At 49.9% G+C, this 15,978-nt stretch overlaps 1 protein-coding gene across 1 annotated transcript in view; it reads right to left on the reverse strand.

The window, feature by feature from the left end:
• Nucleotides 1–10,792, reverse strand: part of WWTR1 (WW domain containing transcription regulator 1) — a 120,535-nt gene extending 109,743 nt beyond the window's left edge. Inside the window, exons 1-2 of the mRNA XM_023621089.2 lie at nucleotides 10,425–10,792; nucleotides 9,571–10,004 (exon numbers count right to left, since the gene is read on the reverse strand). Of these exons, the coding sequence (XP_023476857.1) occupies nucleotides 9,571–10,001 (431 nt within the window). The 5' untranslated portion in view covers nucleotides 10,002–10,004; nucleotides 10,425–10,792. The remainder of the gene's footprint in view (nucleotides 1–9,570; nucleotides 10,005–10,424) is intronic.
• Between the last annotated feature and the right edge of the window lie 5,186 nt (nucleotides 10,793–15,978).

A 15,978-nucleotide genomic window follows, 5' to 3' on the forward strand; every position in this document is an offset into this window, starting at 1 on the left:
AAGTCTAGAAAGTCTGAGAAACTCCCTGAGGAGGGGGCCACCGGCTGCTCGGGCCGGGCATCCTCAGGGGACAGGGCCCAGGTGGGCCCTGGTGGGATAAGTGTGGTCCCAGAATCTCAGTTCCGTCTGTGCCCAGTTGATCAGCCTCAGAGCAACTGAGAAACCATCCGAAACCACAAGAGAGTATTCTGGGAACAACCAGACCCACAAGCTGTTCCTTCACAAGCAGAAATGGCGGGTGCAGTGGGGGTGGGTCTGAGCCAAGGGCAGTCTCGTATCCTACCAACGGAGAAAGTGAAGACCACCCACTCTCGTGGAGCTACATGTGCTAAACTACATGTATAACACATGGGTGGATTGACGGACGGAGGAGTTGCTGTGAGAGGCTCTAACATTTCAGAATCTTAAGTTAGTGTAAAATGCTTACTTCCCTAAACAACTAGCAAGATCTCAACATAGGGGACAATGGTGGGGTCTTATGCTACATGCAGATAAAGCTAAGACTGGTCTGTCTCAAAGTTAAGGGGTGAGGAACATGACGTTTGCTAGCGAAAGGTCAGCATGCCCATCCTAGCTGAGGTTCCGAAACCTCCATGGGACACACACTCATCCACCAACCAACACTCACCTTTTAACCCAAGTCCGGCCGGGTCCTTCTTGGCCTCTAAAACACAGCGCCAGCATTTCTGCCTCTGTACTTCTCTTCCTCGCCCCTTTCCTCGAAGCCCTCTTTGCTCACCTCCCCACGTTCTTCCCTTTGTCACAACTCCATTTATGTCCGACCACCTCACAGAGACTTCTTGGAACACCCACCCTTCATCCATCTTCCTGCCCACCGCCTTCAGTCGTGGAGCCAAGATCCTAACTCAGTGTGAGGGGCACAGACATGACGGATTACATTTCCAACCACAGCAGAGTCCCATGAGGAACTCCAGTCCATGAGCTTGTGAGGCAAACAGGTGAAAGGAAAGATGACAGGATTCCTTCCTTATCAGGCACCACTGTGTGCCAGGTAGGACAAGCAAGACCAGCGTCAGTCCTGCCCTCATGGAGGTTACAGTAGAGGGCGAAGGAGAAAACTTCAACAGAAGGAGGCAGCAGTGCTCGCTGGGCCCACAGAGAGGCCAGGGGAGAGCCCAGCAGGGGCATCTGAGCCGGGTCGGGGCTGGGGGTGAGGGAAGCCTTCCTGCGGGGTTGGCATTACCCTGATGCCTGAAGGGACAAAGCAGAGAAATCATGGCACTGCCCTGCAGCCTAGTGGTTAAGTTGGGGGCCCTCCGCTTCGGTGACCCGGTTCCATTCCCAGTGTGGACCTACACTACTCACGGGCTGCCGTGCTGTGGCTGCAACCCACATACAAAGTAGAGGAAGACTGGACAGATGTTAGCTCAGGGCGAATCTCCCTCAAACAAAAAGAGGAAGATTGGCAACAGATGTTAGCTCAGGGCAAATCTTCTTCAGCAAAACAAATAAAAAATAAAAAGTAGAGAAATCATGATTTGGGCCTGGTAACAGCTTGTGCCAAGTTCCCGAGGCCAGAAGGAGCAGAGCCAACAGTTCCAGGTGCCCCCACCCCGTAGACCTCACTGGAGCCTCTGAGCCTGCTGTGCGGTGGGCAGGCTCGCTGGTCCAGCTGCTCTTCTGGTCCCTGGCCACACAGCCACTCAGGGCGGACACCTGCAGCACGCTCCTCCCCCACGCCAGGGCCAGCTCCCCGGAGGAGCCCAGTGCCTCACAGCTGTAAATGTAAGAACAGCTACAGATCCTTTAGGTGGCACGAAGCAGGGCCCTGGGAGCTCTCGGCCCCCTCGCCGTCTCCACCAGGAATAATATCAGCAAACAACAAACACTCCGCGGTGCCCACTGTGCCAGACGCAGCCCTAGCCCTCGGCACACAGCACGCCCTCATTTCACCTCCTCAACCTCGCAGAACAGGGCGCACGATTTTCCCTTTCTTACTTGTCATCCGCTGCGCCCAGACGGAACGTTAAATAAAGCCACAAGCCCAGGAAGGAGCAGGCACATGAAGAACAAGTGGAGGAAATCCCTATGGCCGAAGATTTGCCAGAGCCTGCTTCTCACGCTGAGGCGGCTTGTACGGAGAGCTCTTGGTTAAGGTTTTAGCAATTACCGTGCAGGTCGTTCCTAAAGAAAATAACCCAGAACAAGAAAAGTACGAGCAGCTCCCAAAGGGCATCCCTTTAGTAACGTGAGCTCCAGGCTTCAGTTACGAGCTGCGGCGAAGAGCTGCCCCCCGCCCCCACGCCCACCCAAACCCAGCACCCATCTCCGCTGGCTTCTTTGCCTTCCTTCTCCTGCGGTTTTTACAACTCCCCACCACCACCACATTTTAAAATACATGTATGTTTACTGTAGGACATTTGGAACATACAGAAGGCAGAAAGTAGACAAGAAAAATCATCTATAATCCCAGAAACGACCATGTACCCTCTCTCTCACACACACACACACTTTTTAAAATAAAATCAGGATTATGATAGTACCACCCTGTACTGTAATTGTTGAATTTCTTGTGTTATATCCCACTTGTCTGATATTTAGGGCCATTCCTTCGCTCTAATCATTGGCAAATGACTATTAAATCAAGAAATATAAATGAAAATATAACATATACACAAAGCACACTGAAAAGAAAAACTATAACTCAATGCAAACATGAAACTCTCAACTCTAAGGATAACAGGTCACAAAAAGGTTTCCCAGAGCGTGGTCCACAGAACACTCCTGAGTGGATATTACGTAATACATGATACATGGAATAAAAATGTTCAAAAACCATTTGTGAAATACTGGCTTAAACAAAAATAAACTAGTTTTTTTAATAAGTCATTTTGGAGTGTTTAATGTATATCGTGAAATTCCAAGGAAGACAGAGCGTACAACATAGCCCAAACCTATTGGTCCAGGAACCCTTTGTTCACAAAGCATCTGAATGGACTAGGGTTCCAAAGAATACACTTTGGGAAACACTGCTCTACTGATCTCTCAATGCACTGAAGCACTCTCGGCGCCCACAGACCAGCGGAAGGACCGTCCCCGCAGAACGGGCCCCGACAGGAAGTTAATTATACTTTAGTCCTTGGTCTTCCAAATCACCCTTTAAAAGAAAAACTGGGGGCCAGCCCCGTGGCGCAGCAGTTAAGTTCACATGTTCCGCTTCTCCGCGGCCCGGGGTTCGCCAGTTTGGATCCCCGGTGCGGACATGGCCCCGCTTGGCAAAAAAGCCATGCTGTGGTAGGCATCCCACATATAAAGTAGAGGAAGATGGGCATGGATGTTAGCTCAGGGCCAGTCTTCCTCAGCAAAAAGAGGAGGATTGGCAGATGTTAGCTCAGGGCTAATCTTCCTCAAAAAAAAAAAATAAGAAAAAAGAAAAGAAAAACTGTCCTTTGGATTGGTTGATCCTTTTACTTGCACCATGCTCTCCTGTGGTTAGCTATTTAACTGAGAGAGGGAGGAAAGGAGGGGGTGACATATAAGGCTGTAATTCCTACAAGTCTTAACTGGTCAAAAACAAAAACTGAGACTCAATGCTGTCTTCAACCTCTAAGCAATTTATTTCTAATCAATTTCCACAATTATAAAGGCAACGGGAAGCAACTTGGCTCTTTTCCCTCTAAACTACTTGACTAATGTTATCTAATTAACCCTCTCAACAAGTCCTCAGCAACGTCCCCAATCCTGACATAAACTAGGTCACCCGCCCTCCAGGCCACATCTGTGTGCCCTGTAAAATGGCATGGATTTCTTAACAGTGGGCATCTCCATGAGAGGATCATACACACTAGCAGCCTCCCCACGCCTGTTTGTTTCTCTGTCGCATCCTCTCGCTCTCCAGCACAGAGAGCTCCAAATGTGCTCTCCCAGCCTGAGTTCAGAAGCACACTCTAATGCTCCATCCGCCACTCCAGAGTTATCTGGTCACCAAGGATACCTAATTACAGGGCCTAATTACGGGCACATAATTGGCATGAGGCAGCACGCGCAAGGGCAGGAGCAAAGGTTTCAGAATCACACCATCCTGATCCCATCCCTGCCACTCACCTGCGATGTGACCCTCGGCCATTTACTCAACCTCATGGGGCCTCAGTTTCCTCAACAGGAAAACGAGATAATAACATGTACCTGTTCACAGGGGCACTGTGAGGGTTGTAACAAAGACTCTGTGTGAAAGCATCTAGGTATGGGAGAAGCTTCCGTACACAAGTGTCGGGAGCGTGCTCCCGTGATTCTGGTGCCGTGTCTCCGGGAATTCCGGCCTCAGCTCCCTGCCTCATCTGGCATAGAGCAGCTCATCAAGAATGCCGACTACTCACCTCTCCCCATTTCTCCATCCCATCTCCCCTCCAACCCCCACCCCACACACAAAATCAGCCCCACCAGTAGCTACAAGCCAGATTCCAAAAAACGAAAAACAGACCCTCCTCAGAACAGGCTGGGTATCCTCTGCCCAAGACGCTGAAAGGAAAGGGCACCCATGGGGGCATCCTATTTAGGTGTTTTAACAGGAAAATTGACTCTCGGTCCCTATTTTAAATTTTAAAAACTGGCTTTCAACTCAAGATCTAGGTTGTCACTCGGAGCCATACCTATAACGGAGAGTCAAAAGCAGCTTATCCTTCTGCCAGGGTTTCTGTATCTGTTTTCAGCCAGGTAGATGTGTGTGGAGACAGGCAAGGGAAGGCAAGAACAAACTTGTACAGAAAGTCCACATGTGCCAGATACTTCAAATATGTTATCAGATCTAACCTTTCAAAATACCATGAAATAGGTATTACTATCCTCATTTGACAGACCAGGAAACTGAGGCAGCAAGCACTATTTTTTGAAAGACAAAAGACTCTTCATGAAAACAACTACATTGTATTGTAAACAGAAAAAATAAGCCGGGAAAAATAAAATCTTTAAAAAAATTTTAAAAATAAGTCAGAGTCATTTTTTTAAGAAAATTTATTTGGGGCCAGGCCCATGGCCGAGTGGTTAAGTTCATGTGCTCTGCTTCAGCAGCCCAGGGTTTCACCAGTTCAAATCCTGGGCACAGATATGGCACTGCTCATCAAGCCATGCTGAGGTAGTGTCCCACATACCACAACTAGAAGGACCCACAACTAAAAATACACAACTATGTACCAGGGTGCTTTGGGAGAAAAAGGAAAAATAAAATCTTTAAAAAGAAAAAAGAAAGAAAATATATTTAAAACTTTTAAAATAAATATTTTCAAATTGAAAAGGAATTGAAAAATTTAGCTCCCACAAACATTTCTTAAGAAGTTACTCAAGCATGTATTCCAGCAAAACAAGGGCATAAACGAAAAAAGAGGAAGACATGGGAAAAAGAAACAGCACTTCCAGGTATGGAAAGAAGTAAAGAGAAGTCCCAAGACCACAGCTCTGTTGTAGGCCTAGAGAGCAATCAGAATCCAGAATGGCACAGAAAGATGGAGGGATCTGGGCATAAATGCTCAGGGAAAGGAGACTTGATAGAACCATGGGATTAAGAGCCTAGAAAATTCTGAAATCATAATAAAAGCAAGTAATGTGTAAACATATAAAAAAGCAATTAGAAATACTAGAAGAAAATATTTTAAAAAGTCAAGGTCCAAATATGAAGAAACTAAAAGGTGACACAAATTTCAACAACCGATGAGAGTAAAAAGAATCCGTTTTGACTTCAGTTTAGGACAAGGAGTCCCGACACCAGGCCCAGAGGACAAGTCTAAAATCCAATCTCAATGCACAAGGCAATGAACCATATTTACAGAATTGTAACCAATGTAAATGCTGCCTACAGATTTTCAACTTTAAGAATAATTTATGAATAAAAAGGTCAATTTGGGGGCAAAGCACAAAACCTTTACCGGCTATAGGTTCAGAGCTTTGGAACGTTAAGTTGCCGTTGACAAAAATCGAATTACAGAAGTGGTAGGCCCCAAAGCTCCTGGACTCACGACATGGAGCGTCAAGAGATATTGTCAATGTCGACCAAAAATCACACAGGTGGCCGAACAGACAAAGTAAAAATAACATCGATATCGAATTGGGGAGAGGAAGGAAAAAAACTGTTTAAGGAGTGACATTCTCACTTTCATATCGGGAGGTAAAAAGTTGATAAGTCAAAAAATAGCGGTAAAAGCATATTACATAGGGTCACGGAGGAGCCAATCTAATAATTAAACACAGAAACAGTTAAAAACAATTAAAAGGTTCCCACTGTCAGCCTTGACCAGGTAAAGGAAACCATCGTTTTTCAACAAAAGTCCTTCTGTACTATTGGATTTGTTACCAAGTATATAGATAACTCTGACAAAAATAATTTTCCACCACACATTTCAGAAAAGGCAAAACACTACATTATTACTAAAAATTGGGAGTGGCAGGCAAATGTTATAACCAGAATTGTATTTAAGAGTGGGGATAAAATTTTTTTTCTTATAGAATATGTCAAATAAAATTTGTCTACAAGAAAGGAAAATTCTAATGAAGCCAGATCATTTTCTTCTTTACAGTTCTCTGTTTTCTGGTTTAAGAAACACGTATTCCATTTATAACCAGAAATTCTTTTAAATTTTAACGTGATCCATGTTGAAAGTCAGCATACCAGGTTGCCAAGAGGGCAACAGCGACACAGCCCTGCCCGACCGACGAGCAGCTCTGCAGGCGGGCAGGAACCAGGTCACGGTCCTCAGGGGCCCTGTTTCCCAATCAACCCCATCCTCCATTGTTACACGCTACCCTGAAGGACCGCCAACACCACCGCCAACACCAGCGAAGGTGTGGACGCTCAGGGAAGGTGACCTTCGCGAGGCACCAGAAAGTGATTACCTCATACAGCCAGGAACAATCTTACCCAGGACAATGACAAAAAGCTTTTAAAGCTTCTTAGACGCCCAGGCTTTGTTTCCCATAAAGCTCATTGTTCAGCTGGGGGAGTGACAAGGGGATAAAGGTGGGAGTGGTGACAACGGAAAACTGTTCCTTAAGTAGATGGCGACAGATTCAAGCTGCCATCCAGGGCCCACCCTTAAATAACCACATGACGTTCCCAGAGTCACATCGTCGTCACCCTTCCCTGCCTCAGTCGGCTAGCCAAAAAAAGGAAACAAAAAAACCCTGACACTTGTCAATTCTAAAATACTTTGATTTCCGATTTATAAAACCCCCAACTCCTGACAGAATCAAGAATAGGATTCTACTGCTAGCCCGATTTCACAGATGACGGAGCAAAGCAATGGGCAGATTTTATGAAAATTAATTCAGGGTCAGTTGCCATCATTTTTCAAGCATCTACTTAATCCACCAAAATACAACGCCTTGTGAGGCTTTGTGACACAGTGTGACATACAACAACTGCCTTATCCCAACTTTAAAGGAAGCTCCAAAAGAAACTCAGAGGAGAGAGGCAGATTGTTTATCTTGAAAGACAATAGCCACGATGACTTAATTTCTTAAATTCCCTTAGCTACTTAGTCAAAAAGTTTCCAGAGACAGCATCACATCAGGCTAGCCTAGTACCTACACGTTTTTCCAGCTTCCTCTTCGCTGAGGATCCCACACAAGATGCAGATGCGCTCGCCTTTGGGTTGGGGCGTGTCTGTGGCGGGGGATGCGCAGATGGCTCAGAGCAACGTTCTCGAAACCCCAAGGCTAACTTCCATTTTTGCCCTACTTCCAGGAACTTAGTTCTGAGCTCCTCCAATCATTCAAAACATGGGCATAAAAGGGAATTTTTTTGTTTTGCTTTTGCTTGGGGCTCTTTTCTCCTAGCTTTCCTCGGATGTTAGACAAGTCTAGCTCTTATTTCATACTTTTAATAACCACAGTATCCTGATCAAATACGTATATATTTGTGTGTGTATATTCATAAACACAATTCAAGAATCATTTGGGACCAAAAAAGATCCCCCCCAAATTATTGTAAACTACTGGGTCTTTTTCTATTTGTGTTTATTACTAAGTCCATTTCTATAAAAGCCACAAGAAAATATTCAAAATTGTATTTACCTAAGTAAACAATACAAGATGCTAGCTGTTTTGGACCTTTATGTACTATAGAAACTAATGTCATCCTTTAAAACAATATCATCACATTTAGGAAAATCTCATGTTATTACATCACATACTTGAGTTCCACCAGCCATCTGGAAGTCAAAGCACCGAGTACGCGTCCACACTATCGCTCCATAACCGAGAGAAGACCAGTCGTGGAATAAAATGACCATCGAGTCTGTTTCAGGACACGAGCTTCCCAGCATGGCACCAACCCCAGAAACAAGATACAGAACTCCTTCTTGCACGAGATGTCAACAGCTTTGGGATGGGGAAGGAGTCATTGGTCAGCAGCATGAGTCAAAGAGCTGGCTATCATAAACATCGTCCACCGCTGTGTACTCATCATTAGGGCCCCTCAGAGCAATCAACGTATCAAATACTAGTGCCAAAGAAAGCCTGGATTACGTTTCAAAAATAGCACAGAACTTCTTAACACAACTTCTAAACTAAGGCTACTCCATCCAAGAAATATGGGCTTTAACATAAATTCTAAGGCAGCTGCTGAGGAGAGGAGCTTCCCTGTGTGGCGGCCAACGGTCAGCTCTGGCAATCCTGAACCCTGTGGTCCAGCGGGCACAACTTCCATCTAGGCCATCAACAGCCTGACCCTCGTGACCTCACTGGTCACATTTCAAGTTCCGGCTTGGTTTCTCCTCCGGAATATAATTATCTTAGGGTACCACAACTGAAACAATCTTCTTTATGTCTGTGAAGGTATTTTCCCATACCGTCCAATTCAAATCTAATGTAAAACTCGTTAAATCAAAAAGCCAGAACACACGCAAAGAGAAGAATGACCAGCAGGCTCCTGATCCCACGGAAGTTCAGGTTACCAAGTGAGACATCATAGAACTCCTGACCCAATTTCCACACAATTATTTGTCCAGCCCACAACCTCACCACGCAGTTGCTAATTACATCACTGCTCGTGTGGCCATCGCGTCACCCAGCGGGAGCAGTAAGGCCTACAGGCAGGGTTCAGTTTTCCAGCTTGCTTTTCCCAAGAACAGAGAGGCTGCGGACCACCTACATTACCAAGAGTCACTCTCCTCCCAGGCCTCGGAACTCTGCTTTCATTTGTCTCGGCGTCACATCCCAATGGGCCAGGCTCTGGGGTATCAGGCTTAGAGCGGGCTCGGCAGGGAGAGGGTTTTTTGCCTAGGAACAGGGCAGGGCGAGGATTTTTTGCCCAGGAGTCTGTATCCATACTCCAGACTCAGGGTAAAGTCACCTATGCGTTTCATAAGAATCCTCCAGAAACTTTTTTTTCCTCCTACCTCTAGGAGTTTCCACATCCCCTGCAAGAACCTCCTCAGACTCTCTGCTTCTGATCCCTTACAATTCCAACACCCAGAGACTCACTCCCAGCTCCCAGATCTTTGGGAAAGAACCGAGAAAAGACACACACCATCTCACTCACACACACGCGCACCCACAGGAACCAGCGCGCGCGCCCTGGGCATGGTCACTCTGCGCCCCCCGGGGTCCGGGCTGACTTACTTGAGGAAGTACCTCTGGCCAGTGGCCGTGAAGGTCATCTCCCAGCCCGGGGGCAGCGGCAGCTCGTCGGTCACGTCGTAGGACTGCTGGCGGAGGTGCGCGTGCTGCTGCGCGGGGCTGGCCGCCGCGCCCGCGCCGGTGCCCAACTGCAGGGACGCGGGCGACGAGTGCGAGCGGACGTGCTGGGCGCCGCCGGCCAGCCGGGGTCCCGGGTGGCCCCCGGACGAGTCGGTGCTCGACTGGCGCGAGTGCGAGCCGGAGTCAGGCTCCTTGAAGAAGGACTCGGGCAGGATCTTCTTGCGCCACGAGCTGGGCTTGGGGTTCATGACCGAGTTGAAGAGGGCTTCGAGGTCCGTGTCGAGGTCCTGCGTGACGTGGATCACTTGCTGCCCGGGCGGCGGGAGCGGCGGGGGCGCCGAGGCCGGATTCATCTTCTGCAAGGAGAAAGGAGGTCGGGTCGGCCTTTTACTTAAAGTCGAAGGAGGGGTCCAGGGGGAGACGAGAGAGAAAAGAAAAAGAGGAGACGGATAGGTGTGCGCCTGGGGATCGCAGACGCTCAGCAGTCAGACCAGGCGGATGGGGGAGGGGTCCCTCCTGGCCTCGAGAATTATGCAACTTTCTTGAAGCCAAGGAGTTACGGGGGGGGGGGGGCGGGGAGGAAGGGAGGAGGGGAGGGGGTAACTGTACTCGCGACGTTGCTGAACTGCTGGTGGCAAAGGACAGGTCGCAACTTTCCACGGCAGGCAGCCCCCCAAAGAAGTCGCCACCCGAGCCCGTCCGCGACCCCTCGCGTCCGGAGGCCCGAGGCCGGGCGCCCGGGGGGGGGGGGAGCGCGCCCCGCCGGCGGGCACTACCTGGGCGCGCAGCGAAGCCGAGTCGGGGCGTGCGGCGGCCGCGTCCCGCCCGAACTCGCCGTCGGGCCTGGGTCGCTCGGGCGCGTGCGAGCGCGCAGGGCTGGAGCCGCGGCCCGGCTGGCAGATCCCCAGCCGACGCGGTGCCAGGCAGCCGAGGGGCTTCGGCTCTCACATCCCCCGGCCCGGCCCCGGGCGTTCGCGCTCCGCGGGAAGGAGGCGGAGGAGAAGCAGACAGCGCGGCCGCCGCGGCTCCCGACTGTCCCATAAACAAAGTTTGGAGCAAACTCCCACTCCCAGGAAAGAGGCGGGCCCGAAAGCCGAGCTGTTGAATTATGCATGACCTCCGAGTCCCGGGCCTGCCCGCCCCCGCTCGCCCCTCCCCTTCACCTCCTCCTGGCGCCCCCCCCCCCCTCCGCCCCCGTCTCTCCTGGTCCCCCTGTCCCCGGCCGGGCTGCAGAAGCCCCTCAGCATGCTGGCCACTTGGCGGGGTCGCAGGAGGCAGGAACCCCCACCCTCTCCGGGGCGCGCGGAGCTCTCCCGCGGAGCCCCGGACCCGCATTCCTTTGGGTTTACCACGGACTCGGGGCGGGGTCAAAGGGAAAGTGGCCCGAGCCAGTTTAATCAAGGGCTTGTGGACCGAAACCAAGGCTGGGGGCGGCGGAGGGCGCGCGGCGCGGCCCCGGCGAGGAACGGCCGCTCGTGGGCGCCGCGCCCTCCGTGGGGCCGGGAGCGTCCGGAGCCCCGCGCTGCTCCGCCGTGCTGCCCGAGGGCGGGCCCGGGGCGCCCCGCGCGGGAGACCCCGCCGGGGCCGGCCTTGCCGCGGGAGGCTGCTGAGCGCTTGTGACCATATTTGGTCTGGCGAGGAGGCATCTTGGCTGTTTGGCTTTCAATTGTCTGCTGGAGCGCAGACGGTGCCCAGAAAGTGCCTCTGTCGCCTGCGATGCGGCTTCGCCGCCTGGTGCGCTGTAAACACACTACCTTCAAACCGTTCGTAAATCCTGAGTTTCCTCTCGGGGGTGACTCAGGTCACCAGGGACTGAGCAGAAACCTGGTCAAAGCTGGTGCTGGAAAGGGAGAGCAACCGCGCTCCCCCTCCCCCGCGACATCCGCGCGGGTAGTGGGAGGATTGGAATGTCCCTCACGCCCTCCAGAGAGCCTGGAGCCGGGATGGAGCCCAAGCAGGTGGCTGGGAGTAGAGAGGGTGCGCCAGTGACCCGGAAAAAACCGCCCCCCTCCCACCGACTGGATCTAGGCAGGGGTGGAGACCCCCTGCCCCTAGATGTAGCCTGGAAAGACAGCTGCGGGAAGTAGGAGGCGGCCTTGCCCTCCGGAGCAGCTCGGTTCCTTCTTTCCCTTGTCCCCCAGTGGCGGGGGAACAAGAGATAGTGGCAGCGAGGTAAGTCAGGCTTCAGAAAGCCCCTAGCCCACCCCATTTGATTCAAATAGAAGTTTATGAAGTAAGGCAAATGAGGCCATGTATGCAAAGCACTTGGAACGGCCTACATAGCTGTTTGTTAGATAAAATAGAATTGTAGCAAGTGCAGGTATTATGCCTCAACATTTTTATGAGGGTGAAAGAAAGTCAAAGGTAAAATCTGGAGTTGCCTTGAATGAGAAAAGTTTACAGGAGCGACAAGGCCACCCCATAGTTTTGCCTTGGAAAAGATGGGAGTCTTAGGGGGCGACTCCCTGAATGGCTGCATCCCTGTCACTGCCCAAAATAGAGCAGAGCCCCCCAAAGTGAGACTACCACCCCCACATCGTCTACTTGAGGATGGGCTCTGCCCACAGGAAGCCAGGGCTGCCTTAGAGGAAGACAGCCACACAGACCACCTTCAAAGGTGAGCAGACCGAGTGGGGCTCCTTCCAGATGACTCTGGAGCCGGAGTTTCCCATGCAGCAAGTCCTCTGCCCACAGGACCTGCAGCGGGAGGGGGAAGCTACCACAGGTCACTGCACATGAAATAGCATCTTTGCAAGCTGTCATCAGAAGCCACCACAGTTGCGACAATGGGGAAATTAGCTATGGAACTAGAGGAAGTGACGGGGACCAAATGGTTAGTAATTCAGAAGCCACAAGGCTGACGTGATGATTGAAGGATGGAAACTTGAGGCCAGCCACAGGCCAGGAAGGTCCTCACCCAAGGAGGAAGGTGCTGCTTTGTAAAGAGTACCTCGCTGCTACAAGAGAAGAAAAGGCTGAGGAAACCGTGGTGCTAAGCAGCCAATGAGGGTCAGGGCTGGGATTGGCTGGGCAAGGATGCCATCTTCATTCCTTGTCAAGCTTCAAGAAATGATCGTGGAGGACACAGGAATTGATACCTGAAATGGAAATTGCCCTGATCATGGGATAACTCAAAGGGAAAACCCACAGTTCCCAACCAGCCTGTAAGATGTGGTAGTGGACGATTGAAGAGATTTGCTTCCATCCTTCGAACAATAGCTTCAGATTCAATGACATTCGAGGTGCCTGTGTGGATCGGGTGCTGCTCATAGAGGCAGCATGGTGTAGTGGGCAGGGGATAGTGTCTGGGGCAAAACGCCGGAGTCACCTGAGGCAAGACTTAGACTCTATTCCTGGGTTCCTCTTTTGTAAATTAATAACAGTACAGTAACAGTACCCAGCTCCCAGGATTCTAGGTTAAAACGCTGTACAGATTTTCTCTGTTGACCCATGATTTAGAACGCAGCCTTCAAAGTGCCTAGCTCTACTCTGGACACTGGGCAAGTAACCTGGCCTCCCCAAACCACAGATTATTCATTTACAAACAGGAGACGATATATGGTGGTCTGTGAGACTGCTGCCCTTCGATGGACCACCCTTCCGTTAGTCGAACCCTTATGGAGTCCCTTCCGCTTAAATCTAGACTGGGCAACCGGCTTTCCTTGGCCAGGAGCATGCAGGGGTGGAGCTGTGCCCGTTCCCCCACTTAACTCCTAAGAAAGTGTGGAAGCTTCTGCTTTTGTACTTTTGGGAGATCTGAGCCACTAGGAAAGAAGTCCAACCACAGGGTTGGAGAAACCACATAGAGAGGGACAAGTCCAGTCCCCAGCTGGACTGCCCCCTGGCTGCAGACACATCAGTGGCCACCATAAAGACCAGTAGGACCACAGAGCCTAGTCCGGCCTCCACCGTTTGCACTGTGAGCAACTGAAGTGAATATTGTTTTAAGCCACTAAATTTTGGAACTTTTTAAATGCAGAATGGGCATTCTAATGATTAAATAAGAAAATGCAAATAAAGTTCTTAACACAAATCCCGTTACATACTAAAGTACTCAACAAATAATGGCTGTGGTTGAAGCCTCGTGGAGACTGAAAGAATAGATAATACCTTCTATATTCCCATTTTACAGATAAGGAAACTGGCCCAATGAGTTTTAAAGTATTTTCTCCAGCTATATGCAGTGAATTGGTGAAAAAACCTGGATTCAGCCCAGGGTTTGTAATCCGAAGTCCCAGTGCTTTTTCCACTCTCTCATCCTGTGTGAACCAAGAGTTGCTCCCTGGTCCTGTGCGGTCATTGTGGATCAGTGTGCTACCTCCTGCCTGCCTATCTCATAGAGAAACTCCACGGTTGTCATAAGATAGTCAATTGAGAGTACACTCCTGCCGATAAAGAAATCTTTCCACTCGCGAGGACTTTCCACTGGAAGTTGATGGCCTGCTCCCAAGTCCTCCCCTCAGCACACTTCCTACTGAAGACTTCCCTGAGTCGTCAGCTGCTCCTCCCTCTCTGTCCACATCCAACGAGTGGCAAGTGCTGCCGACTGATTCTTCCGTCGGGTGTCCCTTGCACCCATCCATCCTTTCCACTCCCACAACGGGACCTTATCTCAAAATGCAGGCAGTGGCCTCCTCACTGGTTTCTCCACCCCCAGTCTCTTGTTTCTGGTCTCCTCTTTTCATGATGTCATTCGTTGGCTCACAGGCTTTTAACAACTGCCCACGAGACTAAAGGTCAGAGCTGTCAATCTGGCACCCAAGGACTCCCAACCACCCGCCATCTTCATAGCTTTCTGACCTTGAGTCCTGCACAGATGCGTCCTTCATCCACTCCAGCCAGGCTCTGACCCAAGCAGATTTGGCCTGCTCCTTCACTATAGCTCTTTCTTGGATCCTTGCTCCGAACTCCCCTCCATACTCCATTGTCAAGCGTTCATTAATCTCGCCCTCTTTCCGCTTAATTCCGGTTGTTCTTGTCTTTTTTCACTCCTTCGACACATAATCATACATAACACTGTGTTATATTACATTTTGACTTTTCCCTCAGTCTCTCTTGCCTCCCCCGTTGGGTTGCGAACAGCTGCAGGGCAGAAGCCTCTTTCGTTCCGCTATGGAATTGCTCCTCTGCGGCCGTAATTCTCTGTTAAGGGCACAATGACCCTGATAGGATTTTGCCCGTCCCTCTTCCAGCACCCACTGGTGTCCTCTCCACAGTTTATGAGGTATCCTCCCACCATTCACTACAATTTTGGCACCACGTATGGAGTCGAATCCTGAGCAGGACTGCAAGCTCGTTGAGGACAAGTCTAAAAGGACTTCATTTTCTTTTTGTTTTTCCCGTGCCAAACAAGGTGTTCTCCACACAGGAGTGTCTAGTACATGTGGTCACCTAGCCCAGTGGTTGTGGCCCCAACTATGTCATCTGCCATTTTTGCCTCAGGGAAGCCACAAGCTGCTTTTCGCAGCCCTGTCCCTTCGAATTGCTGACTTGGCCTGAGTGACTGATGCAGCTAAGGAGAATGGTTGGAAACTTGGCTGGGCAGGTAAATGGTAGAGGACTGTGGCCCAGAAGCCCCTCGGGCAGAACCTGCCTGGACTTGTTGAACCAGTATGGAGAAAATTCCCAGGGCAGGGTCACCATTAACAACTGAAGAGGAGCAAAACAGACAAGGACCTTGAACAGATAAGGGTTGAATGATAAAGAGTCCAGAAAACTGCTGAGTAACATTCATCTCGATTCCACAGAAGGGTAGGAGCTGACCAGTTCCTTGACCAATCAAACTGATACTTGCGTACTCGGAATTCCCCACATCAAAGCGTCTAGCACGGTGTCCAGCGTGGAGCAGGTTCACAAATGCTTAAAGCAAATCGGAGCTGCCACCCATTTTGGCATTTACTCTCCTCAGGTGCAGGTCTCACTATGAGGCTTCTCTTTGGTGTTCCTAATAAGAGCATCACCGGCATGGTCATAGGAAGGTGACTTTGGTAATGGTGATGGTGGATGGGGCTGTGTCTGCCTGGTGTTATCTGTTGCTTCAGCAATGTACTTGGACCAGAGGACAAATGAATTTCTGAGATTTGGTGTTTACTGGAGTACTGTGAGCAAGTTGTTTATCCTTTAATATTTTCACTATTTTTTTTTGACTGTGGAAAATATTTTCAAATGGAAATAGATAATATTTTCTTAGAAAAGTACACTTTTGAAAATGCTTAACAACATAAGTGTGGTCTAGAGGTTAACCATCAGGCTGTATGGCAGAGTTGCCAAGCGCAGCATAATCTGTAATAGGGGAAGGTTACAAATTCCCTAAAATTTAACATGAGATTG

The sequence above is a fragment of the Equus caballus genome, chromosome 16 (genome assembly GCF_041296265.1).
Source record: "Equus caballus isolate H_3958 breed thoroughbred chromosome 16, TB-T2T, whole genome shotgun sequence".
Taxonomy (NCBI): Eukaryota; Metazoa; Chordata; class Mammalia; order Perissodactyla; family Equidae; genus Equus; species Equus caballus.